This window comes from Struthio camelus, chromosome 5 (assembly GCF_040807025.1).
Source record: "Struthio camelus isolate bStrCam1 chromosome 5, bStrCam1.hap1, whole genome shotgun sequence".
NCBI classification, from domain to species: Eukaryota; Metazoa; Chordata; class Aves; order Struthioniformes; family Struthionidae; genus Struthio; species Struthio camelus.
Window position 1 is genome coordinate 71,745,468 of NC_090946.1, and position 25,333 is coordinate 71,770,800.

Consider the following 25,333-nt stretch of genomic DNA (forward strand, 5'->3'; position numbering starts at 1 on the left):
AGGAACAGACAGACGTCTAGTCAAATTATGGACCGAACTTCGTATTTCCCTTTCCTGTTGTTGTAGAAATGTTTTTTTTCCTGATAGTTTTGAATATGACCAGTCATTGGACTCAAGTACTGATTTATGAGGATGGTTTTCTTAGGGTTTTTCTGCATTTAATGGAGAGGCAGAAAGAAGCTTTCTTGTGATGGTGGGGTGTTAGGGCACTGATGTGTGGTTTCTGCACTGAACAGCTCTCTCCTTGCTCTGTTAGTATCGGTAAATATGTGAAATGGTATCGGTGAGAAGTTGCAATGATTTTTGTCTTTTTTTCTAGAAAGAAAGTTGGCATCAGAAACCCGAGAAAGAGACATTTCCCTGTCTGTTTAGACTCCATGGAGCATTCTATACTTAAAGTTAGGCAGTGTGACCATCTCTGATGTATTAACTCTGAAGCTGCAGATGCAGAAATGATCTACAAGGAGATTATATTTAACTACGAATACTTGCTTTGGATTTAGGAAAGGAAGCTGTGAGATTACAAAAACTAGGTACAAGAAGAAAGTGTGGGTTTGTGTGTTTGGGACGTGAGGTGTTTGACTCCCTCTGGTATTGGTACATGCTTACTGTTAAAAATGAGAAGTGAATTGTGCCTCATTTCTTCATTCTGCTTCCTGAAGTTGAATTATAACTGTAGTGGTTAGGAGTTAATTGTAGAGTAATGAAGGAAGTTTATATTTCAAATGTCAGTTAACCTGAAGGGAGAATTGAAGTATGACTTTCTTTTGCAAATAGGCAGGTATTTCTCTTTTGTAGATAGGTGCTATATCCTCCAACTGTGCTTTCTCCTTTGTCTACTGAGGTTTTTTGTTCAGATCACTTAGACTTTTTTTTGATCACAAAGTAAGCTGGGAGACTATTCAAAGCCATTTTTAAGATTGAACTTGGGGTACTCTTCCTTTGTTGCTCTGCCAGTTCTTTGCATGCTGACCTAAAACTCTCGCAGTCCAGGATACTAGGCACTATAATTCAGTCTTCAGCCATGTTAATTATTTTCTCAGGTGCCTGCCAATTGTGCTTAGTCCTGGTGAATTAATCAAGTAGCCGTGTTGTGTAGACCTATCTCGCCTGGTGACTTAAATCACCTTTTGTCTTCATGTGGCAATGTAGGATGAAAAGGTTGGAAGGTGTTTAATGAGTAAAAGCCCATTGTTTCATTCCAAAACAGACTTAGAACAGTATGTCTTACACATTGCTACTGAATGGGGTGGACGGTAAAAGTTGACCGATAGAGCTGCGTAGACTCCACGTACCTTGTATAGGACACTGGGGTAGTTGTGCGCCTTTCACAGTAGCATGTGAGTTGCGTTGTGCACAGTACTGAACCAGTGCACCCTCTTCTTTACTGTACTCCTCACAATGTCTCCTTTAATGGCTAACTTAATACTAGGGATGTTTTTCAGAGATAGAGATGGAAGAATATGAGCTCTGCTGTTATTTGTCCCTAGCTATGTCCATAGTTCACTAAGGCTATGTTTTCAGGAGTAGGATTTAAGGCTTGATCTTCTAAAGCCTTTGAAAAATGTAGAATATTTTACAGATTTGCTACCTGTAATATGTATGCTCACTTTGCATATGTATTATGTTCACACGATGCATGCACGCACATGTTTTTAGTGCTTTCTGTATTTATGTAATCTATCAGAGATGCTGTATTTGTCTTGTTTTATTTAAATGGAAAAAAGGGTGTTCATTTCTCATAGATTTGCTTATTTATTTCTGCTTTACAGAAATTATCCTAGAGCATGGACGCCAGTAAAAAGACAGAACCCCCTTTATCTGTAGAAATGGTACAGCAAAGGGCCAATCCCGATCGCAGTCCTTCAGCATCCATTTATGTTCCAGAACAAGGCGGCTACAAAGAGAAATTTGTAAATGCAGTGGAGGATAAGTATAAATGTGAAAAATGTCATCTCATTTTATGCAATCCTAAACAGACTGAATGTGGACACAGATACTGTGAGACCTGCATGAATGCCTTGCTAAGGTATGTTTCCTGTTATGATAAAACATGTTCATACCTTTAAAACTTGTGAACTGCTGAAAATGGTATGGACTTCGCAATAGTTTTATGAATACCTTAAGGTAATCCCCTGACTGGAAGCAGTATTCTGCTTGTTGCTTGCTTGCCTATTTCTCACCTGTGTGCTGGTGCCAGCATTTGCGTGTCTTACTGGCCTGGTAACGGTGGCGGTTTTTTTTTTTTTTTTTTTTGGTTAAATTAGTTTTAGTGTGGATCAGGATGAGATGAAATAAGCTCTCCATAAATACTGTTGAAACTGTGGCTAAGGCATTTCAATCCTATGTAGTGATGCGTTATGTAAGAATTTCTTTGCCTGTGACATGTAGAGTTAGTAGCTGTTTCACTTGACTGCCAACGCTACTATTTTGGTGCAGAATTCATTTAATAACGTGAATTCATGGCTGTAGGAACTTTCAGAGGCTCCTTAAAGTGACAGTACCTAACCTAGCTGTGGAACCAGCCTTACAATTGAGTGTTGGGACTCTTGGGTAAGCCTGATTGCTTGTGGAGCTTCCTTTCCCAATAGCCCTTATAGCTGTGTGTCCCGAGGCTGTATAACTGTTGGTTATATGGGTTTCAGTGGGGTCAGGAAGGCTGGCTTGCTTATTACTGAGATGTTTGGATTGAAGTGCAAAATGTGTGAGTGAACTTTATAGACGTAAAATGAATGCTGAGAGAGGCAAATCTTTCCTATTCTAGGTAAGAATAAAAATGCAGTCATTTAAAAAGAAAAATCCAGCTTTTAAAAAATATCTCTATGTCAATAGAATGTTTCTCAGCTGTGATGTATTGCTACTGATTGTGTTCAGTGGTGTGATTTCAAAACTTGGTCTGCTGTATGGAGAGCAGTCTGCAAGCTTTACTCTCTTGGGGTAAATAAATAGTCAGTACTCCCGCTATATTATTGGGAATGGGGAGATGCAGAACAGAAAGAACTCGCTGGATGTTAAACGCTGTGCTAATAACAGAGAGAGGATTTGATTTTGAAAGATCTCTGGAATCTCCTGTGTATTTCTTCTGACCCTCCTGACTCTGGACTGTAGTTTATATTTTACTTGTGTCTTCCTGAGATTATAATATTTCCAAGTCAAGACTACATGCAGCATGGTAGAAGAGGTGGGAAAATATTACATTCCCCTGTCACATGATAGAGTAGCCTTTGTACTGGACAAATGGGAGCAAGAGTTCATAGCTCACTAATCCACTCCTGTAGCTTTTTTGTGCTACTGCAGTGTGCCAAATTTAAAAGGGAAAAAAACCCTTGCTCAACAGCAAAAATTGGCTTTCTTTCAGTACACGTTTTCAGGTAAGGTATACTTTGTGTTTAAGAGCTGCGGTTATTTCTTTCTGAATATATGTTTTTGGAAAGATCTTACATGGTTAATGACAATGACTGCAGGAAAAGTAAACACCTGGCATGCTTGGATGTGTGCAGATGGACTGAGCAGATCCTTAACAATCTAAGCAGTTATAATTCTGGCGTTGCTGGAATCTGGGCAGTTTTTCTTTCCTGCTGAGACACACACATGTGCCTATTACACTGCAGCTAGAATATGGGCAATTTTACCTTCCTGTCTTACCAACCAGCCTTTTATTGAAAAGGACACATGGATAAGACCACCGCACTACATCTATCACACTACCCTTTCATTCTAGGTATTTCATGTAAGCTATTATTTCAGTGTTTGTTGCAAACAGATTCTTTATTAAAATTTAATTGACAGCTCCTTTTTTGAAAAATAAAAACATGTACCATAAAACTGGAAGCAAAATAAATTTACATTGTTTCTGTATTTGGCACAAAAGTTTTGCATTCAGTGTCATCTGCTGCTGTACGCACACTGATTATATGCTAGCTAGTTCTGATCCAGGGTTATTTGAGGACAAAGAATTGGGAGGCAGTGTAAATAACACAATAAAGATGTCTGCTCAGTATGCAGCAGTAGTGTAAAAGAGCAAGTGGGGATGCTTGAGTGCATTCAATAAAAACTGGAAAAGGGTGACATTGTGTTAAACACTATATGCCCTCGAGTGGATTAGTTTCCAATTTTTTTTTTTTTAAACTTAAGAAAAATATTACAGATAGTGAAACCGCAACATATATAAGATGCTCAGAAGTATTATGAGACTCGCATAGCATGGTCAGTTCAGGGCACAGAAGCCAGTGCGATGATTTGATTGAAATAATCAAACTGATTCAGGCTTTTACACTGATGCACAATGCTACTAACAGAAGCAGCTTATGTACTCTATTGATGAGTTGCTTTGCAAAATAATTTAGCTCTTACTTAGTGCTTTTCATCCATAGATCTCAAAGTGCCCTGCAAGGGAGACCAGTATGATTATCTCCATCTTTCTTGGGGAAATGGAGCTACAAAGAAATGAAGGGTTTTACCTTATGACACCTAGCAGGTCAGGGCCAGAAACAGCTATAGAAACCCAGATGCCTACCCTCCAATTCGGTTTCAGTCCACTAGGCTACTCTGTCCCCCAATCTACCTGCTGTGCAAGAGATCCCAAATCTTGCCAGTTTTGCCAGTTTGCCCTGATAGATTGAGAAATAATGAGAACTTGTGGATCAGGGGTAGGCTTTAAAATTAGGAATGTATTTTGACTTCTTCAAGAAAACCACTGTGCAGCTGACTAGAGGCATTGTGGTTGTTTTACTTAGGAATGCCATATACTGTCCACTGAAAACTAAGTTTTCAAATCTCTTGAAAAGACACCACATTATTAATGAACTGTATTCATTTTTAACAATTAAAAAGCCATTATGGAGTAACCATAACTAAGTGAAATGTCTCTAAAGCTGAAATTCTTGTACTGTAGAAATTCAGTTGAGTTAAATTTTTTTTGTTTTATTTTCTCTTCAGTTCCTCTAGTCCAAAATGTACAGCGTGTCAAGAAAGCATAGTAAAAGATAAGGTATTGTTAAAATTATTTCCTACTTAAGAGTATTGAATAACATATGAGATGTATTAGTGCTTTGTGGGAATTGTTTTATAAGCCTAATTAACTACCTGGGGAAGATAATTTTGTTGCAAAATCTTAAGCCATGTATTTTAAACATGAGGACAGCTCAGTTTTTACTATTAGCCACATGGCAGAAGACTGTGTGCCAGCTTCATCCCTAGTAGTCCAGCCAGGTGTCACATCCTGTTTTCATAGCTGGGAGCTGCAGCAACACATTGCAGCTGTTCTCCTGTCAGCTGGGAGGATGATAAGAACTACCCTATCCCCTGTGGGGATACTGAGACTGTGACAGACCTAGGCAAAACTTACTTCTGGTTTGGCTCCAGACCAGTGTCCTGCTGTTTGAGTAATCTTGTTTTACAATGTATTGTTCTATGAAAAGCACTATTCCAAAACCGTGTGGAGTTACAGTAATCATAATGGAATCGAACCTTTTAATATAGATTAGGTATTTCACTGATACCTTCTTCACTGTTTTTCACAGGAAAACTTTGTGTTGCCTTTGGAAGGTTTAGCATAAAGAAAATCCTTTTTGGTGTAGTATATGGCTTATGCAATTTTTACACTAGATTTTTCTGAAGTGCTTAGTTAACTCTTTACTACCTAAATAAATCCTTCTAATAGTAAATGTTGTCAGGAAAAGGTTAGTGCTTAGGTTAGTCTCTCCTTGTTTTAGCACAAAACGTCTCTGAACAGTGCTCGACGTAACTCAGTTTTGACGTGGATGTGTTGTCTAGGATCTCAGACCAGTAATGACAACGTGTAGCTTGTTCATCATGCCAACTAGTGTTGTCATGATTTCCTAGCTCCTGATATAAATAAATGGGCACATACGTTACAAGACTTGAAATTGCTTTAACACAGGAGGAGGACATGAAGGGCAATGTGTATTAAATGCGTATTATACTAACTGTGCAAGTCAGACAACGATTTTCACGAAACTGGAGATGTCTCTTCCCATAGAATACTGATGCATTTTTAGGCAGTCCTGGCAAAACTATTTCAAAAATATTTTATTATCTTAACTGTGATAGGCAAAGCTGTATCCTTGTTACACTGAATTATTTTGAAAAAATACTACAGTGCCAGCATTGATTATTCAAGTGAGATTTGTTGATTCATTAAACTTCACCAGTGCAAATACAAAAAAAAAAAAAAAAAAAAAAAAGAGAGATACCAATGACCTGTGTTAGATAATAGGTCAAATGAGGGTGGTTGCAGTGTTTCCTTCTTTACTGATGCTGGGGATAGATTCACAGTGACGGTGGACAGATTGGATGATAATTTTTTTTGGTTGTTAATTTTAGTGTGCAGAATGCTTCTGTAATTACATTATCCCTTTGGTGTTCACAGTATCACAAAACTGAGTTTCTCACTAAAGTAATCATAAGTAGGAATTGATCCTTTGGGGTTTCTAAATAGTCGTGAAGGCAATTGCAATTAACTAGAAGTTTTTATCCCTTCATTTTGGACTTCAAAACAGCAATAATGCTCTTCAACCCTCTTCCCTGGTTTCTACCCTTAGCAACAGGGCTTCTTGACAGTGCTAACTACTCTTTGGCTCTTACTCAGTGATCTCTGTCTTTTATGGGATATCACCTGTAAAAGGTTGAAAATCCAAACCCCCATGCTCTCTACTTCTAACTTTTTGCAGCTCTCTTATAACAAAAGAGGCCCGAAAGGTTTCTACATGTTAAAATAGATTTTTAAAGCTTACTCATCTGTGAAGTAAACCTCCTCCAATCTAAGAACTCAAGAAATTTCTGTAGGTAGGTGTTAGCACTGAAGTGTAAACAGTCTAGTGGCTGTGTGACACTTAAAAATCCTGAACCCTCTAAACAGCTGTGCATTGGCTCTTTTGTGTCTTATGGTATCATACCTAATACACCAGCTTTCTAAATAATGTAGTTCTAGCTTGTGCAGGTCTTATTATTGGCAAGCAGATGACAAAAATCTTAGTCCTTTCTCTTATCTTTTTCCTATACTCTGTTTACAGTAGAAGTGAAATAAATAGCAGATCTGTCCAAATATTTTCTTTCCCTGGACTGGTTCATGGCAGAAGAATCTTGGTGATGTGCACATTTAAGCAAAATTGAATGGCTGGGTTTTATTTCTGGCGTATAAATGACATTACTCTAGTGGAATTGCACGATTTCTAATTTATATCAACTTGAATATTCTTGAGTGTTTAAATTTCTAAAATGAAGTGGCTTTTGATTTTTCAGGTATTTAAGGATAATTGTTGCAGGAGAGAGCTACTTGCCCTTCAGATATACTGCAGAAATGAAAACAAGGGCTGTAAAGAACAACTATCTTTGGGTCAGTTACTGGTAAGTAATCTAACGTAGTCATAAGCTTCCTTTTGAGATAAAGGAGGAGAATGAATGTTGCAAATGAAAACCTCAGTCTATTTCTTGATTAGGTCATGCTAGTTGTTGATCTGATGACTAATAAATGTCAGAATAGAGTTAAATTGTTTAGAAATTCCACTTTTGGATGACCTATCAGGAATTGTAGTCAAAAATCAAGAGGTTCTGTGACGCTAATACACTGGAATACAAGCCCATGAAACAAATGGGGAACTGAAGGGAGAGCCAAAATCAGGGAAAGATTACAGTGTGTACTTTAGAAGTGTGAGAAATTTGAATACCTTTTGGATGTCTCTTTTTTTTTTGATGTCTTTTTTTAATATTTTAATTTCTATTTGTTTATTAGTTTATTACCAGTTTTGGTCTTCTGATATAAGTTGTGGTTTATGCTTGGAGTTGTCAAGCCTTTGGCATCTCCAGACTTGTACAAAATAACCTGTAGCTTTATTTCATGAAGGTATAACTTAGCAGTAATCCAATAGTCTTGACAGTCGAGGAGGGATGGTTACACAGCAGTCTGCAATGAAGTGTGTAGGTACACAAAATTGCTTTGAATGAGCTAGTTTAGGTACTGAAACTACTTAAAGTAGCATATATACTTATATGGGATAACACCTTAAAACAAGAATGCTTACCCTTGATTAAACTAGCTTGTGTGGAATTTGTGCTGTGTTAGAATGCTCTCTGTACTAAGCCAGCTCAGATTTATCTATATTGCACTGACATCTGCTCTGTAGGTAAATGGAGTATTTCTGAGTAGATGAATTACTGTTTGCTCTTGCACGGTATTGTGCACAGGTAACTTTGCTTACTGTGATTCTAAGCTTACTTTGGTTCTGAATTTATTTCTTATGGGGTGTCCTCAAAGGATAGGAGAAGTGCACAAAACTTAGTTGGCTTGACTATTTCTTTTCAATCTTTCAGACACATTTAAAAACTGACTGTCAGTTTGAAGAACTTCCATGTCCTCGTGCTGATTGCAAAGAAAAAATACTGAGAAAAGACTTGCCAGACCATGTAGAGAAGACCTGTAAATACCGGGAGACAACTTGTAAATACTGTAAAAGCCAAGTCCCAATGATTACATTGCAGGTGCAGTATTTCCTTGTGTGTAGAACAAGATTCCATATATTATGCGGAATAACAACTCTGTTTAGCTATCAAGACTATTGGCCACTCAGCCTAAATTACTAAGTCAAAAAAGAAAACAGTCTGACTTCACAGAATCATAGAGTAGTTGAGGTTGGCAGGGACCTCTGGAGATCATCTGGTCCAACTCCAGTTGCTCAAGCAGGGCTGCCTAGTGCAGATCGTCCAGGACCTTGCCCAGTTGGCTTTTGAATATCTGCAAGGATGGAGACTACTCCACAGGCTTTCTGGGCGATCTGTTCTAGTGTTCAAGCGCTCTCACAGTGACAGTGTTTTCTTATGTTCAGGAGTAAAACTTGGAAATTTGAAAACTTGCAAAACATGTTTTTGCTGTGGAAGCGCCAGCTGCTGCATTGCCCGGGAAATATTTTCTTTGTTTTTTGAACAAAAATGTTCAGATACTGCATTTAAGAAAAAAAAAATAGATCCACTGAATAATATTGATCCTAAAGTAACTTTTGCCATGCTTTTTGATTTTCCCTAAATTGATACAGTACTATGCAACTACCATTGTAACAATTAACTGCTATGCAGAAAAAACATGAGCATAGCAGTCGACTGGAGTAATAGCACCTTTCTATGTAGCGCTTCTTGGGTCCTGTGTAAGCTGTTATGAAAGGAAAGGAGGAAACAGTACAACATCAAAATGTGTTTTAGCGTGACCAGTAAAGGTATCTGTTATGCCTAGAGAGCGTTACTGCTATTCTTGGCCTGCTGAGTAGGTTGTCTGATATGCAGCTTGTTGTGCTCCAGCGTGGAGACTGAGAAAGCCATACTTACTTTATATGACAGAATTGTCACTTGAGTGTGTTTGCATTATTTCCCATTGTACTGTATTATGTTAAATCCCTCTTACTATAATTTTAGTATTTATTTTTATTCTATTTGTATAGTTTCCATAGTTTGACAGTCAGATTTCAGAGCCTCTTAGTATAGTAAGAGTGATCAAAACTTTATTTTCATTTGCGGTCTTTGCTATTGTTAGGCAAAGCCTCACTGTGATGAGAGGTGCTCCTTGCGGAGAGCTGTCACTGTGAAAAGGCATAGGTAGAGTCTTTCCAAGTTCTGATGTACATCTGTCTTTCACTTACGAGTATATACTTGCAAAGTTTGGTGCTTTGATAACTGTGTGTTTTCTAGCGTAAGGTGACTGAGATGTGAAAATGGCCAGAAAAGATTTAAGTTTACGCTGTGTAAATTCTCACAGTTTTCATCTTCACCTCTTATCAGAATGTGTATGTAGATAGATTATGGATGCTGTTCTTCCAGCATTTTGTTTAGATTAGGAGTTATGTTAAGACGAAGATAGGCATTCAAGAATGCCTAGAGTGTTAACTGACAAAATCAGTGAGTGTTAGATAAGTCTTTGTGTACAACTAGATTTCCGTATCTAACCAATACACTCACAAGCTCCTTAAAGGCAATGTTGTTTATACTGGCAATGGCAGTGTAGTGGAAATGCACTTAAGTTTTGAGAGTCTGAAATCATCCTTACCTTTTGAAGAGCTCAGAATGCTGTTTTAGTTTAAGAAATCTCTCTCTAATCAAGTGTTGATGGATTTAATGTTTTTTTTTCAAAATAAATATACTTTTATGAAGCCTTTGAACTTGCAGTAGCTTTCAAGATGCACAGAAGCTGAGACAAATTTTAGTCTATCGGTTGTTTTGATTCTCAGTGATTCATAATTTAGATGCTCATGTTGGTAACAAGAATGGCATATTACTTTGAACTGCAGAGTAGAGTGTTTGTTCTTTTTCCAAACTCTTTGGCAGTAGAATTTTGAGCTGCTTTAAGAGCTGATAGCATTTACTTATCCGAAGAGCTTTGTTTAAATGCAGTTTTATATTGAGATGTCACTATTTTGCTTGCATTAAAGTTGGTACCACTATTCACCTGCCCTTAATGCTCTAAATGAGGCTACATTTGTTAATTACAACATTTCCAAGGAACGTTAATGTTATAACATGGTCATTAATTTATATAATTTCAATATATATAAAAGAAAAGACAGTTTTGCTACCATGTTGCTTTATGGATGCGAAAGCATTCACAAGTAGAAGTTCAGCAATTGTCTGGTACTACTTGTTAATATTTTTATTGACTAGATGTGATTATATAAATGCTGATGGCTTTGTCTTATGGTCTGAGAAAATGTTGCCTAATTGTACTTCAGTAATGAGAATTAATGAGACCATACAATCAAATGACGGGCTTCTTTTGACTTTTCAGTTCAGTTTTCTCACCCAGAGCTTGAGTTCATCTCTAGCTTCTGTAGCCTAACTTTTTTTTCAATGTATGAACAACTGCCTCAGTGACTTGAACTGAAAATGGTGATAGAGAGAGTGTACCAAGAAAAAAGGTATGCAAATGGAAACAAAAATAATTTTACCGGAGTGCATATGGTTCATGTCTTCACAGAATCCCATGACCTGTGGGGTAGGAAATCCCCGTTGTTGAAGACAAAAACTCTTTAGTTAGCACTGTTAGTTCACCTTTTTTTTTTTTTTTTTAGATTGTATTAGTCTTGTTTGCACTATCACTAGGTGAGTTACCTTGTCAACTGATTTTCTTTTATTTGGCTCATACATGCATAAGTGTATATATATCTATATATTTTGTTACAAAGCTGCCTTTTTCATCCTGTAGGCTCCCAGTGCTGCTGGTAGCATATGTTGTCTTTTTAAACCCATAACACATATGTTCAGAGTAGGGGAAAGTTTTTAGGTTCAGTTTCTTAGTATGTCTGAACAGAAAAGGTCCTATATATGTCATTTATCGGAAGAGTACCCTAGTCACTATGGTAGAGGTTAATCTGGAGAAGAGGTATTGTCAGTCTGTTGTGCTAGCATTGCTGCTGTTTCGGTTGCCATCTCCTGGTGGGGAGAACTGAATCTAGCTCCCCCCTCGCCCCCTTCGGAGGATATCCTGACTATCCGGCTAAGGAGCAACTTGAGCTTTCTTGGTTTTTCTCTCTGTGACTGTCCACACGTGTTACACCTAGGAACTAGTACGAGTAGGAGGGAGTGGCGGATAGATGCATTTCACAACAGTATTCCTGATGGTCTGTTTTTGGAAATGAGGAGGTACAGATTTTCACGTATTCCCATATTCACGACAGAGTTTTGAGGCAAGGACTTCCACATCTCAGAGCTTGGATCTCCTTTACATCTTGGTTTTGTGTGAAATATAGGCATCATTGGTGGGCATTACTGCTACCTGTTCTTACTTTCTAGCAGTCTTACACACCTGACCCTTTGTTTCCTTCTTCTCTTAACTACCAGAAAGGAAACTGTTTGTTTCAGCTGGAATGGAACATTTCAGTTGACACAAAATGATTTTTTTTCCCCAGATTTTTCATTTTGATGAGAAAAACGGAAAAGAAATGTGAATTCATTTTGATTGGACCTTGTTTTCTTCTTTCCCTGTGGTGATTTGGTTTGACTGCTATGCTGTCATCAGCTAGGTTCAGACCAAAATGCCTGCCCGGTGGCGTGATAAATTTCAACATCCCTTTGAACTTTGGATGTATAGCAATGAGATTCGTTATCAGATGCGTGGGAGTCAAAATTAGAAAAGAATTGGAAAGGGAATACCTGCACACAGGAAAGCAAGATTCTCTGAGTGTGCAACACGTGCTTCTGAAGAGCTTTCCCGTGTGCTGTATGTATACTCTTACTAAAAGGGCATCTGCAGAGGGTCTGTTCACTCCTTAAAGCGCCTGTTTTCATGGTAATTCTTGGGGAGAAAACCTGATTTTTTTTTTTTTAAACTATTGTTGCATTGCTCTAAGTGGAAACGTAAAGTGGGAAGCAAATAGATTTACTCTGCGTGGGAAATTACAAGAAAAACCTTATTTTTGCTTCAGAATACAGACCCATCTATTAAAAGCATAAACTGTTTGAGCAATTGCGGTTCTGTGACGCTTTGCACGGTAGGAATTAACGTTGCCAAAAATCTTGTGTTTTTCTTAAATTTATTTTTTATTATTGTAGGATGCTTTTCAGGTAAGTCCTCTCTTTAATTTCAGATTAAGAGTTGATTTGTGGTTTGTTTGCTTTTTTCTCGATAGAAACATGAAGATACAGACTGCCCATGTGTCATGGTTTCATGTCCTCATAAATGTAGTGTTAAAACACTCATGAGGAGCGAGGTAAGAAGTCGTGTCCAATATTGTGCTGAAAAATTAAATAATAATTTAGAATTTTTTTAGTAAGATCTCGCAAGAATTTTGCCAGAAGCCATTTACTTATTAAAATGTGAGATCTAAAGAAAAGCTTTTTCTACCACACAGTTAAGTGTGATAACACTCATAATTTTCCAATAAATCATTAAAAATATCTCCTGCAAAAATTAATCTCTTGATTTTCTATCTTTATTACACTCGACTTGTCCAAGATTAGCGCATGTCTTTCTTGCTTTCATTTCTAATAACCTTCCCCCACCCCCCACCCCCCGCCCCTTAGTGTAAAGTATCTATTGAGCACAGTAGAGCAGTCTCTTGGGGTAGCAGTAGCTGGCTTGTACTGAAATAGAATGAGAGAACTAAAGTTCAGTGCACATTGACAAGAGTTAATAAAGACGAGAAAAATCATATAAATGAGAAGATAATATTTAGAGTTGGTCCATGCAAAAATTTAAAGTGCCATTAAATCTATCAAATTTGAAGGGAAAAAATTAGAAGAACTAACACTTGGAGTACTAACATAAGATACAGGATTATATGAATATGGCATTCCTACAGCCAGATGCAACAAGCAATGATGATTTCTCTATTGTATAGAAAACTTCATTAACATTTTGACCGAGTGGGAAAAACCCTCAAAACCCTTGTTCAAACAGATCCATGTTCTTGTATTTAAGCAGATGTAAGTAGCATCTGTCAAAGTCAATGTGCATATTTTTTTCCTAAAAATACAACTTATTCCCCTAAGATGGGAAAGAGCTTATTTGTGTCTTCAGCACTCTTTGCAAGCCTTATTTAAGAAAAGTTGTGTCTTTCAGACATGGGGATGAACTTTATTCTTTTCATTGATACTTCCTGAGTTGAGTTCTTTTTATTTCTTCAGTTACATTTGGGAATTATTAATCATGTCATAGTGACCAGGGTGCATAAGGCACCTGCCAAACACAGAGGTAGTCTTTTCCTCCAGGATAGCAAAATCTAAAATACATGACAGATACTATACCTATGAACGGAAATTAAGTTAGTGAGAAAAGAGAAAATGTGTATGTATACCTAGACTAGCCAATTCTATCAGTGGTTGCTTCTGAGGTGAGACTGCAGTCCTGGAGCACTTAGGCTTGTTCTTAAATCTTGACTTCAGCACTATTTTGAGATGAGGTATATCTGAGTGCTGATACAAATTATTCCATTAAAGCCTGTGTCAGTGTGTCATGTAGTTACAACTTTTTCACGTATAGTTGGAATTGGGTTCTGAAACCATTGGTAGGATTAAAACTTAAACATCATGTTGCCCTACCTATATCATCTGTTGTATGTTGTTTAATTTTCTTTTCTGATACTGTGAAAATGTATGTATTACTCAGCTGCATGGTTAGGTATAACTACTCTAATGCAGAAAATGGGAAAATGCCTGCCTGACAGTTTGAGAAAATTCTGTAATATGTAAAAAGTGAATATCTTGTTGTAGAATAAAAGGCAATTTTTCACGTTTAATTCATAACGCTTTGGCAGACTTCTAGTTTTGAGAAACTGAAGTAGGAGCCTACTAGTAAAGCCTGTTACGCCATGTTTCTTTCTTATTTGGTCTTTTTTTTCTGAGCCACATGTTTCTTTTGAGACTATAGTATGTATTTCTACAGATAGTGTTTAGAATATAATAGGTGTGTATCAGAGATAAGTAATTTATGCATCTCAGTATCAGACTTTCAAAGGCTGTCCTGTCTGCGCTAGAGCTGCAGGTTCAAAGCAGAACTGGTTCACCCCTTCTTTCCTTGGAGGTGGATGAGCTAAGTTGCATGGGGCTTTTTGCGGGGGAATTTCAGATGAGATCTTGAAACCCAAAAGAATGATGCCAGCTGAGGAGCTAGCCCCTAGCTCCTGTTTGCTTTGTGGGAAATACAAATTGCAGATCTTGTTTTTACGCTATCCTTTCCAAAAATGGCTCTTTGCTCTAACTTTTAGGCAGTTTGCATCTAGCTGCTGCCTTCTGTGCTGCAATGACTGCTGTCTGTATATATGTACATGCTTCTGTGAATTCGTTAATTAAAAGGAGTGTTCTGTGCTCATAATAATCCAAAATAATGGAATAAATCTCAATCTGTAAAAAATGCAGGCATTTTACTAATTGGTTTTAATCCTATGTGCTGCATTTTTAAAAGTGATTCAGCTGTACCTATTATAAAACTGTATGTTTCATGCAGTCTTTGTGTAGTTTAACCGTTAAAATTTTGGCACTGAGAATTGCATGTTTTGTTTTGAAAAATTGATTTCTCATGAAATTAGGATTAGAAGAGATGTACTTTACTACAGTGAAACTGATCTTAAAAGACTTATTCAGAAGACCAGTAAAAATCGCTTATTGAGAAAAGATTAGTCATTCATTGAAATCAAATGAAATCTTGCAGATAATTGTAGAGCGTGTTCTTTTTGTTTGCTTTTTTTTAATTGGGTTGCCTATTGAAATGGTCTTTAGTAGAAGTTTCACTGTATATTAAATGTATCATACTGTATATTGTATTGGCATGTGCGTGTAGTTTACATATGTGTATATATAGTATTTGCACTTTAGGACAGATTGGAGAAAATATACACACGTGTATTGTATGTTCTGCAAGTGGCACACACAATACAAGTCTGATAACCTGTGCCCTTTATGTTTTGAGCATTATCATGCAAACGTCTTTTGCCAAAACTCACATTTTTTTCCTATTGCAGTTGAATGCACATTTGTCAGAATGTATTAATGCCCCAAGTACCTGTAGTTTTAAGCGTTATGGCTGCACTTTTCAGGTCAGTATATAACAATTATACTTCCCAATTGATGAAAGTCTGCAAATAGAACTTAACACTTTGACATGAAAGTTCTGGACTTCTCTAGTCTTGGTTAAGAAAAAGTTATCTAGTTGCACAAGTGATTATGCAGCAGTTGTTTGGTTTTGCACTTCAAAAATAGACAACATAAAAGGCCCACACGTTCCTGCAATGCTTTAGGAGTTCAATTATTAGGTATATCTTGTTGAAATAGGAAGGTGATATATGTGAAGAACTTCTTTTACTTAGAATAAGAGGAAACTCACTTTTGTTCTTCAGAAAATAGTCTAGTAACTTCAGTTGTTGCTATGAAAGTATTTATTTTCTTGAGCTCAATATGTTTATATTTTCTCTCATTTGTGTGTCTTAATCTTTTTATTAAGATTAAACATAGGATATCCCACTTAAAACATATATTTTTATGTGCATATTCATATGTCTGTGTGCACATAGTTGCGTATTAAAAGCATAGCACCAAATTTATCAAAATTGTAGATTTTAATCCTGGCAGTCACTGTGGTGTTTTAAAAAATAAAACAAAGCCAAGCCCTGAAGTTTAGTTTCAGGAGTATTATTCCAGTCTCTTACAATATTCTGCTTCCTATACCATACATCTTAGGGAATTCTTATGCTTATGTAATGAAGAGATTATTCAGGAAGTTTCAGAAACTGCTGACAGGAAAAAATGGAGTTTATCAGATAGTGTCGTTCATTTGCAAGGCCATGATAACCTAGAGACAAGAACTATAAGCAGCAACACTTCTCAGTAAACTACTTCCTGCAGGTATTTCCAGTTTCTTAAACAACGAACATTCATCCCTTTAGATACTGACAGTACAGTAATGTTCTTAGTGGTAGAACTGATCGGTACTTAGAACCCTGCCCACTGTTATGTCTTATGTATTGCCATTCATTTTATGTATGTATATGTGTGCATATATGTACATATATCCACATATATATTTTTAGTATTTTATATAGAGTGCATACCTTGATGATCATTGAAATCCTTTCAGTTGCTTTACAGCATAACTACCATTGAAGCCAATGTATACCACATTGCAAAACGCTTACTGAAGAAGGTGTAACACAACACAAGACAAATAAAGTAATATGGTCTACATCTTATGTACTCTGTATATGATCTATGTGTGTTCTGTAAACTCTTTATATAGTGGTTATTTGTAACAGCATTTATAGGTTGTGCAGAGGCAGCATATCAGAATATCATAGAGCAATCATGGTAACGTCTTAGGATGACAAACTAGTCATTGTAATATCTCTCCAAGTAGTTCATAAAGCTGGCAGTTTTCAGTGATGATAAATTTATTTTGAATATTTTTCTTTCATACTCAACTGAGGGGAAATTTAGTGCTTTTGAAGCTGTTTATGAAATGTAACACAAGTTTAAATTATGATTTAGGGAATTGGACATTTTAGTTTTTTATGACTCAAGAGTTTTATTGTAATTTATTTAGTACCCAGAAGACTCTAAAACAAAATTCATTTTGTAAATCTGTTAATCTTTGTCATCTCTGATATATTGAGTACATTGGATGGAGATATATGGCAGTTGAATAAAATACTTGCTGTATTAAATGTATTCCTGACTTCTGTAAATTTCCAAGTAGATTTGCCTTCTCTCTACATTTCTCCAACATGCATCCGTGAACCAAAATATGTAGTGTTGGTTCGATGTCTTGATATACTCTTTCTTTGTAGGTTTAAAAGAAGTGGAATTGGCTAAAATGTATAAATTCTTTGTTGTCACAGGGAACAAACCAACAAATTAAAGCACATGAAGCCAGCTCAGCAGTGCAGCATGTTAACTTATTGAAAGAGTGGAGTAATGCTCTAGAAAATAAGGTATATCTTCTACTCACTTCTAATTTTCATTGATTCCTTTAAATCATACCAAAGTACTGGAAGAAGCACTTTCTTTTTTTGTCTAACAGCTGTTCAGCAGTACAGCTAAAGCACCAGTAGGATCCAAAAGTAATCAAGTCACTTAGCATAACTGTACCTTTATTATAATAAAATGCTGTGAGACATTTGGCTTCACAACCCCATATTCAATTTTCCTGATTGGTAACCTAATAATTAAAATAGTCTGTTTACACAGCTAAACTGTCCTGTATTAAATTTCCTCTCCTAGCTACCCCCTTATGAAAGAAAGGGTTCAGGAAACTATGGCAGTTCTATGAGCTGTATTTTTGCTTCCTCATTATTTTTCTGGAGATAAGGTTATTAGGAATGTCGTGTAATAAACCATTTGTTTACTTTATTTACTTTCATTATTGCTCTCCAAACTTAATGACGTGCAAAAGTTGATTAAATTAAACCTACTGTAATTCTTAGGCGTGTTGATTTCTGCTTTAGTGCTGGACCAGAATGAAATTCATGTTGCAGTGCTTCCTTGGTACTCCTGGTTTTTAGAAAATGTTTGGGATTTGGGAGATGCCAGAGATCACATCAGTAATAACTACAGTCTTGTGAATAGTTTAAATGACTTAGCCTTATGTTCTCCAAATAAAATCAAAGCCTTAAAGTTTAAAATATAAACCTTCAGAACAAATCAGTTATCTTAAATCTTTTGGATTGAAGTTGAAAAACTTTTTGCGGGGAGGGAAGGGGGTTTAGGAGTGGGGGAAGATAGCTCACACAATTACTAGAACCGTTCTACAAAGGCAGGCAGAAGAGTCAGGAGCCTCTTCAGGTTTTTCTAGAGTGAGAGGGGCAATTCAGTAAGAGTAAAGATCCCAGTGGGAGCTCAGTGGTGACTGGGTATGCGTGGCTTGTGACTTCTGTCCTCTCACAGCAGATCACTTGCTAGAGTTTAGCAAGCCCTGTCTAGAAACTGTATTCACCATTGGTCCACCACAGTGATCTGTGTCCCATGGATTTCCAACAAGGTCCTGCAGCTGCAGAATTATAGTTCTAAAGCAGAAGTTAACAGGAAGAGCAAAATATGATGGTGTCCCAAGCACCTTTGTCCATGGACTGCGCCTTTTTTTTTTTTTTTAAAAAAAAAAAAAAAACTTGAAGCCCTGTTAGGAAACAGCCTATTAAACCTGGGAGAAGTCTAGGGTAATTCTATTGAGATACAGTTTTTACTACATGTATAAGTTTTAGTTTGATTAATAACAGTATCTTGGTTTGCTTTTGCACCTAAATCTCTGTGATAATATTGGAACTCTGTTTTTTGATTTTAACACATACAAATTCATACTCTAAGTTCTCTTTTCATTAATCTGGTTAAAACTGTATCATTAGGAAAAAAATGTGTTCCCTTTGATTTCTAGTATAGATCATTTTCTGCCTTTCTCCCAGTGTCCTGGGAGGTGCTTTAGCGTTTAAAAATGCTCAGCAGTTCTGTGTTGGTCTTTCATAGAGCTAAGAGAATAAACACTTTGCTGCATTTTTTTGCGCTCAGGTTTTTTAACGTTCTGTTAGGATGTTATTACTTATCAGTGTTTGTTTTTTTTTTTTCCCTCTCCCTCCTCCCCCCCCCCTTTTTTTTTTCTTTTCACTTCCTGCTTTGTTGACTTCTTCCTATTCATAATAAAGAGTTGAATCATTGGAAATCCCAGGACAGTGCCAAGTTACAAGAATAGCTAACCTCATATCATATGTCAGTGACTTTGTGCTAGAGAAGGGTAATAAAATGATTTGCAACTTTATTGTTCTCTTCTTCCAGATAAAAGTTAATCAATGCACTGTAGGAAGCTAGTGCGAAGTTAACTTAGCTCATGATTGTTACTGGAATCCTGGCCCCCTTTTTAGTTGGTGGAAGTCTTGTCACTGATTTTGGTGGGGTCACGACTTCATTAGAGACGCTCAACTTGATTTGTAGAAGAGGGGAAAGGAGAAGTTGCCTTCTCCCAGTCAACATGTTCTTTAACAGTGTTTGCAGAGTATGCAAACTGAAAGTCTTCAGAGCTGCAAAGCTTGTGCTAAGTTATGAGTTTTGTATTTGAATGGTAGTGTTGACAAAAAGTAGTAAGAAGAGGTTAGACTTAAAATCTTGAATCAAAACTTTGTGGAGTGCATTGAAATTTGGTGTGTTTTTTCACTCTGGGAACCTGAGACTCGCACAGATTTTTGTGTTATTGGAAATAACGATTTGAACCTAGTTTTGTGGCCTCGTCCCAACCTTAAAGAAATCTGATGTAAAATATTTTTGCCTTTTAAAGTATGACTTAAACATAGGGCTTGTAAGTTTTAATCCAATTCTTTGTGTCATAAAGAAGGTTTTTCATTCTTGTTTAGTAAGCGATAAAGCACAGTACACAATAGCTTAATTTGAAAAAACAGCTAGATAAGCGCCCATGTTAGTATTTCAGATATGAAAAGGGAGTAAAGAAAGATGATTCTTGATGCAGTCTGTAAATAGATGCTGTTTTCTTGATGCTGTTTTCTAGCTTAAAATTAACTCACATTCAAAGGCTTATGCCAAATCCAATTAGGAAACTATATACATTTAATACTAAAGATTTCTTATTCACAAATTACCACTGAACTACAATTACTGAGTTAGCAATGGCAGTTCTGTATGATGAAGGACTGCAGGACATAATACTATTTCTCTTGTGTTCTGTAAAACGGTGTGGAAAATCTCAGGACAAGACAGGCCCACATATTGTAGCTTGTACAAAAATGGAAATGTAACGCTAGTGACACAAAAGCGCAACTGCCTTATGATTAGGAGACCTGCGGAGGAAACAATGAGAGAAGAGGAGTGTAAAGATCACAATTAACTAAATAACTTTGATTCCTTAAGGAAAAGGAGGATGCAAAATTAAAGTAACTACCCAGCAGATCTGAAATGTGTGGGAGGCAGGGTACTAGTTTAAATTTCTACTTGTTCTTGAAAAATCTGCTCTGGTTTCTAGGCATGTATTCCTTCAGCATCAGGATTTTCGCTCTCCGTACTGGCCAAACTAGCTTTAGCTCATTTCTATGAGCCTCTTCTGCTACTTTTTCATATATAAAATGAGCAACTAATGTGTGTGTGTGTGTGTATATATCTACACACACACGCTATACTATATCAAAAATGAGATGCCTATAATAGGAAGTATGGTCTCTCTGTATATTTTTGGGCTGCTATCCAATGACTATGCTGAATGTCTGCAGGCCTTTGGCAATCCTTTTTTGTCCAGTTTAAGCTAGAATGGGGAACAAAATTGTTTACTGTTTTATATAGCAGGCTAGCTCCTTGAGTGTAGGAATGAAGTGGCATATAAGTAATACAGTTATGTCAGATCAGAGGTTAGCTAAGGTAGTGGACTACCACAGGCGTGTCCACATCAGAGGTAAAAATTGCTTGACTTCATAAACTATAGCAACTGTATTGAGATGGGTTAGATTCTTTTGGGACATGAAGCATCTGAATAATTGATCTAATAAAACGTTTGAAAACATTTCACATTAAGATCAAAAATGGTGCTGCTTCTTATCCATCTAAAGATCTAACTTGGGGTCTAATCAGTCAGGCCATGTCTAAATGTCTTTTTGGTTTGGATGTTTGTGTTCTCTTTTCTACAATTTTGCAGCTGAATAATCTTGCCTGAGGAAAATGAGATTAAAATAAAAGAAAAAAACAGCACAAAACAACTCCTCCCCCCGCGCAACCACGTTAATGAACAGAGCACGAAATAGGGTGTATCTGCAGTGACAGAGAATATCTACAGTATTACTTTCATCTCCCAGGAGATATAATACATGATATTCTTGTAACAAGGCTCGTGTTTTAAAATCAGAATGAGTCACTAATGAACAGATTCATAAAATGTCTATACAGAGAGAGAATATAACGCACAGTCTGCCCCTCTGGCTCTTCAGTTGTTCTCTGTTAGGAGACACCACTGGATTTTCCTTCAGATGCATGGATCCCTTTGGTATGACCTCATCTCAGTAGTTTTCATCACCATCACCCTCTGTGAAGCCAAGCCAATCCCATGCAGATGCCATATTCATGCAAACTTGCTATAGATAAGATTAGATTGGAGTGGGTGGGGAAGATTAACTCTCCTTTCTCTAGCTAGCTTTTCAGCTCTTCTCTGTCATTCTTGTCTGTGCAGGGCTCGGGTTCTTAACAGCAGCCTAGAACTAAATGGGTTGTTTCCTCCAAACACCAAGCCACTCCTAAGTTAGTAAGTTGAAACCAGGAAACCAAGCTATTAAATAGCAGAACAGATAAAGGGAAGGTTATGCTTAGACGTAAGTTCTACTGCTGTTTGTGCATCTGTTCTTTATTAGGCTAAATTGTACCAATACCACTTTGTGGAAGCGGAATAGTCGCGATCAGAAGCCTTTTTTTTTTTTTTTTTTTTTTTTCCCCCCCCTCCTGGCAAGACATGGAGAGAGATTTTACTAGGATCTCATCTCAGTCATATATGTAAGATAGTTTAAAAATATTGAAGTTTTAGGTATTTTTAATAAACTTTGGCAGGAGTAATTGTAGAATTTTTTCCAGGTGGCCTTGCTCCAGAATGAAAGTTTGGAAAAGAACAAGAGTATACAAACTTTACATAATCAAATTTGTAGCTTTGAAATAGAAATTGAAAGACAGAAGGAAATGCTGCGGAATAATGAATCTAAAATACTTCATTTACAGGTAAGACATTTAGAATCTCCCCATTAAAGCAGAAATGGTAGTAGCTTCTGTTCTATGCCTTTACACTTGTGAAGTGAGGTGTTCTAGGGGGGGAGAGCTTACCTTATTATAAAGGTATTCTGAAATTTTCTTCTTCTGGTCAGTAGCTGGTCTGCCATGTTTGTTGGAGTATAATACTTTGCCAAAATATTACAGTTTCCTATCCCATGTTAAAACAGAAGATTTATTTAAAAAGAGAAAAAATTAAAAGCAAAATTACAAATACCACCTGAAGAGTCGTCGTCATTATTTTTTTTGCTCTCTGTGTAAAAAAAGAAAAAAAAAAGTTTGCTTGAGGAACTACTGCCAAATTGAAGGAAAATACTAGGCCCTGTAATGTTATATATTTATTGTATGTTTCTTTTCTACTTGCTGACCTATTGAAAAAAAATTCATCATGGGTGAAAAGGCTGGTTTGGAATTAATCTAAACCCAGTGCAATGCATTTGAACATATTTTTTTAAATTCTTGTTTCTGTTGTCTTTGAGCCTTCTGAGGAAAATGTATCTATATAGTCTTTTACCAGTAGGTCTGAATTTCATTTTGTGCTCTGAATCACCTGGCTATAAGCCAGCGTCAAACCAGAAGTCTTGTGAATGCTCTAGCACAGTGCTTAGCCCAAGCTGAAATACTTTGCTTTGTATTCAGAGCTGACTTGGAATGTAGGTGCTGGGAATTTGTGTTACGTTGCATGATGTTAACCACAATTAGGTAAACCTGAGGAGGCATTTGGCAGAAGGCATCATTTACACATCATTATAGCATGTCTACTTCTAGAATACCAGATGCCTGCTTTAGCCTCCACCTTAAAGGAATGTGAATAACAGTGTCGTGTTTACTTAATAAAGAAAAAACTTTGATGCTTGAGAAAAGATTAAGTATCCGAACTACAGTATGACTGAAATTCAAAGGGTAGCATATTCAAGAGCTTAGAGCCATGAGACCCTCAATGTTGGTTTATAAGGAAACCTGTAAGTTTGTCAACAACAACATTTCTCCTTAGCACTTAGTTCTTGCCATCTTCTGTCTGCATAGTAACCAGTCTAGCGCTGCTTAGTCATTGCTGTTTGGTCTGATGATCATTTAAGATATGGATGAATGCTTACAATATTGCATTCTGACCCTGGGAAGGTAAATCTTGTAATTATTGGTATTGCTGATTGAATCTACCAGGAGGTAAGTTAATATGGAAGAGTGGCTTTTTACACATCCTTTCTCAATCTGTGATGTGAAAGGAAATGGATAAAAGTAGAGCAAAGGTTTTCATGATTGTCTTGACAACCAATTGCAATGTCTCTGATTTTCCCAAGCTGTAAGAGTGTTACCAGAATAAATTTTCAAGTGGTTTGTGTTCAGGAAGAAAAAATGGTTGGTAGATTCCAATGGGTGGCTTTTTGGTTGTAACAAGTAGCGGAGAGAGTATTTTTGGTTTTTGTGTCATTTTGTTATGTTTTCTCTCCCTCCTCTTCCTCTTTACTGCTTCTCCCCAGCTATTTTAGTTATTCTAAGCCAAACTCTGTTTTAGAGCTGTTTCAGCCTTATTTCTTCTTTTTACTGGAACTCCCTTTTTCAGTTAGGTTGTTAAGGGCATTCTGGAAGTGCGCCTCAATTTGTTTTTCCTTGGGCAATTTGATTAGCCTCCTTCTGTTGCCTGCTAGGAGTTGAAGAAATTAGTTCCCTCTCATGAAACATTCTGTTTCCAGACGGTTGAGCAGCCATGGCTATGCCGGAGCGATAGATACTTCCAATGTAGACCTACAGATATTATTGACTTAGTCTCCAGGTCCTATGCATGCTGGTAATTTCCAGTACAGTTTCAATAAAAGTTGTCATGCGACTTTCTTTGGCTTGGGAGCAACTGTTTTGTTGAGCGCAGTAGGCATTGTCTGCACTGTGAGACATTTTAGTGCAACGAGTGTAAAAGCATCAAAGGTGTCTGGGCACTGGCAGAAACCTCAGCCTTGAGATCAAGTTAATTTTCTATATACCAGTCTCCAAGGAAAGTGTTAGTGCTTTTTCTGGCTCATTTCCACTAGCTTTACCAAGAGGGCATGTGATATTTTCTCGATGGCTATCTTGTGGAAAGGAACTTTCACATCCAGTATCCAGTCTCTCTTATGAGAGTACATGGAAGCATTCTAGCAAGGCAAGTCATAAGCTGAGTGTGGACATGTAATACTTCAGACAAAAGAAGGAATGACCTTACAAATACAAAATTATTAGGTAGATAATACATTCCCTCACAGAAGGAGGATGCACAGTTTGTTTCTCCAGTTAAGCAGTACCTTTTCCTTCCTTTCTTTTGCTTTTCAGTTTTGCTATGTTAGTTACAATGGAAAGGTCTGCTGTGAACATCTAAAAGATGGATGACTGCAAATACAGCTTTCTTTAGTTCCTTATGAAATTTGCTAAATTCTTTTAGTAGTAATAGTGCTAAAATTCTGGAAATAGTTTATTAAGAATACAAAACAAAAACTACATTAAAATCAACATCCAAAAGAACCCTGAATGGCTTACCAGACATAGAACTGTGGATTAATGATATGGAGAGTTGGAGAGTCAGTTGCTGGAATAGAAATTCCATGCAGAAAATTGATATCTACTTGGAAATTTATGAGTACAGTGTGAGACATCTGTGTGCTTTCTAATACCATAATTAGAGAGAGTGAAATTCTCCACCGCTACATTAAATTCAGATTAAGTACGTCAGTATCTCCTGGCATGAGACTCCTCTGGCTTCCTGTTGAGTAAAAAGATAAGAGATCTCAGTGCTTTTCAGAAATGGAATAGAGATCTATTTCTGTTGATTGTTCAAGGCTGAATTATCATGAAGAATTACAGGAGGTAAAATATTATACATTTGCTGAGAACAAGCTAAAAACCAAAATAGGTTATGGTTATGTAGAGGTAGAGTATTGCATATGGATTAGTGGAGAGGAGCCCTTAGTAACAACTCTCAGAAAACTTTCTCCCAGAAGAAAAATAGCGTACAGTTCTTCTGCGTCTTTACCACTTTCCTGATTCATCTGAAAATGTGTTTGTTTATTGTATTTGATACTGTGTTCGTGTCAAGTGGTCCTAATTAGAAGTTAGAGCCTCTCTGTATGAGCCACTGTGCAAACCC

At 36.9% G+C, this 25,333-nt stretch overlaps 1 protein-coding gene across 16 annotated transcripts in view; it reads left to right on the forward strand.

Moving 5' to 3' along the window:
- TRAF3 (TNF receptor associated factor 3) overlaps positions 1-25,333 on the forward strand; it is a 72,617-nt gene that overhangs the window by 36,086 nt on the left and 11,198 nt on the right. For 11 of the 16 annotated variants that reach the window (XR_011141665.1, XR_011141664.1, XR_011141666.1 and 8 more), the window contains 8 exons: positions 1,773-2,029; positions 4,939-4,990; positions 7,264-7,368; positions 8,332-8,499; positions 12,627-12,707; positions 15,456-15,530; positions 17,325-17,417; positions 22,030-22,170. Coding sequence is in view for 13 of the 16 variants with exons in the window: in XM_068947099.1 (XP_068803200.1) it covers positions 1,788-2,029; positions 4,939-4,990; positions 7,264-7,368; positions 8,332-8,499; positions 12,627-12,707; positions 15,456-15,530; positions 17,325-17,417; positions 22,030-22,170 (957 nt within the window). In the remaining 3 variants the exon portion in view is untranslated. Of the gene's footprint in view, positions 1-319; positions 534-1,772; positions 2,030-4,938; positions 4,991-7,263; positions 7,369-8,331; positions 8,500-12,626; positions 12,708-15,455; positions 15,531-17,324; positions 17,418-22,029; positions 22,171-25,333 lie in introns of all 16 variants that reach the window. The other 5 variants (XM_068947106.1, XM_068947107.1, XM_068947101.1 and 2 more) reach the window with 4 other exon arrangements.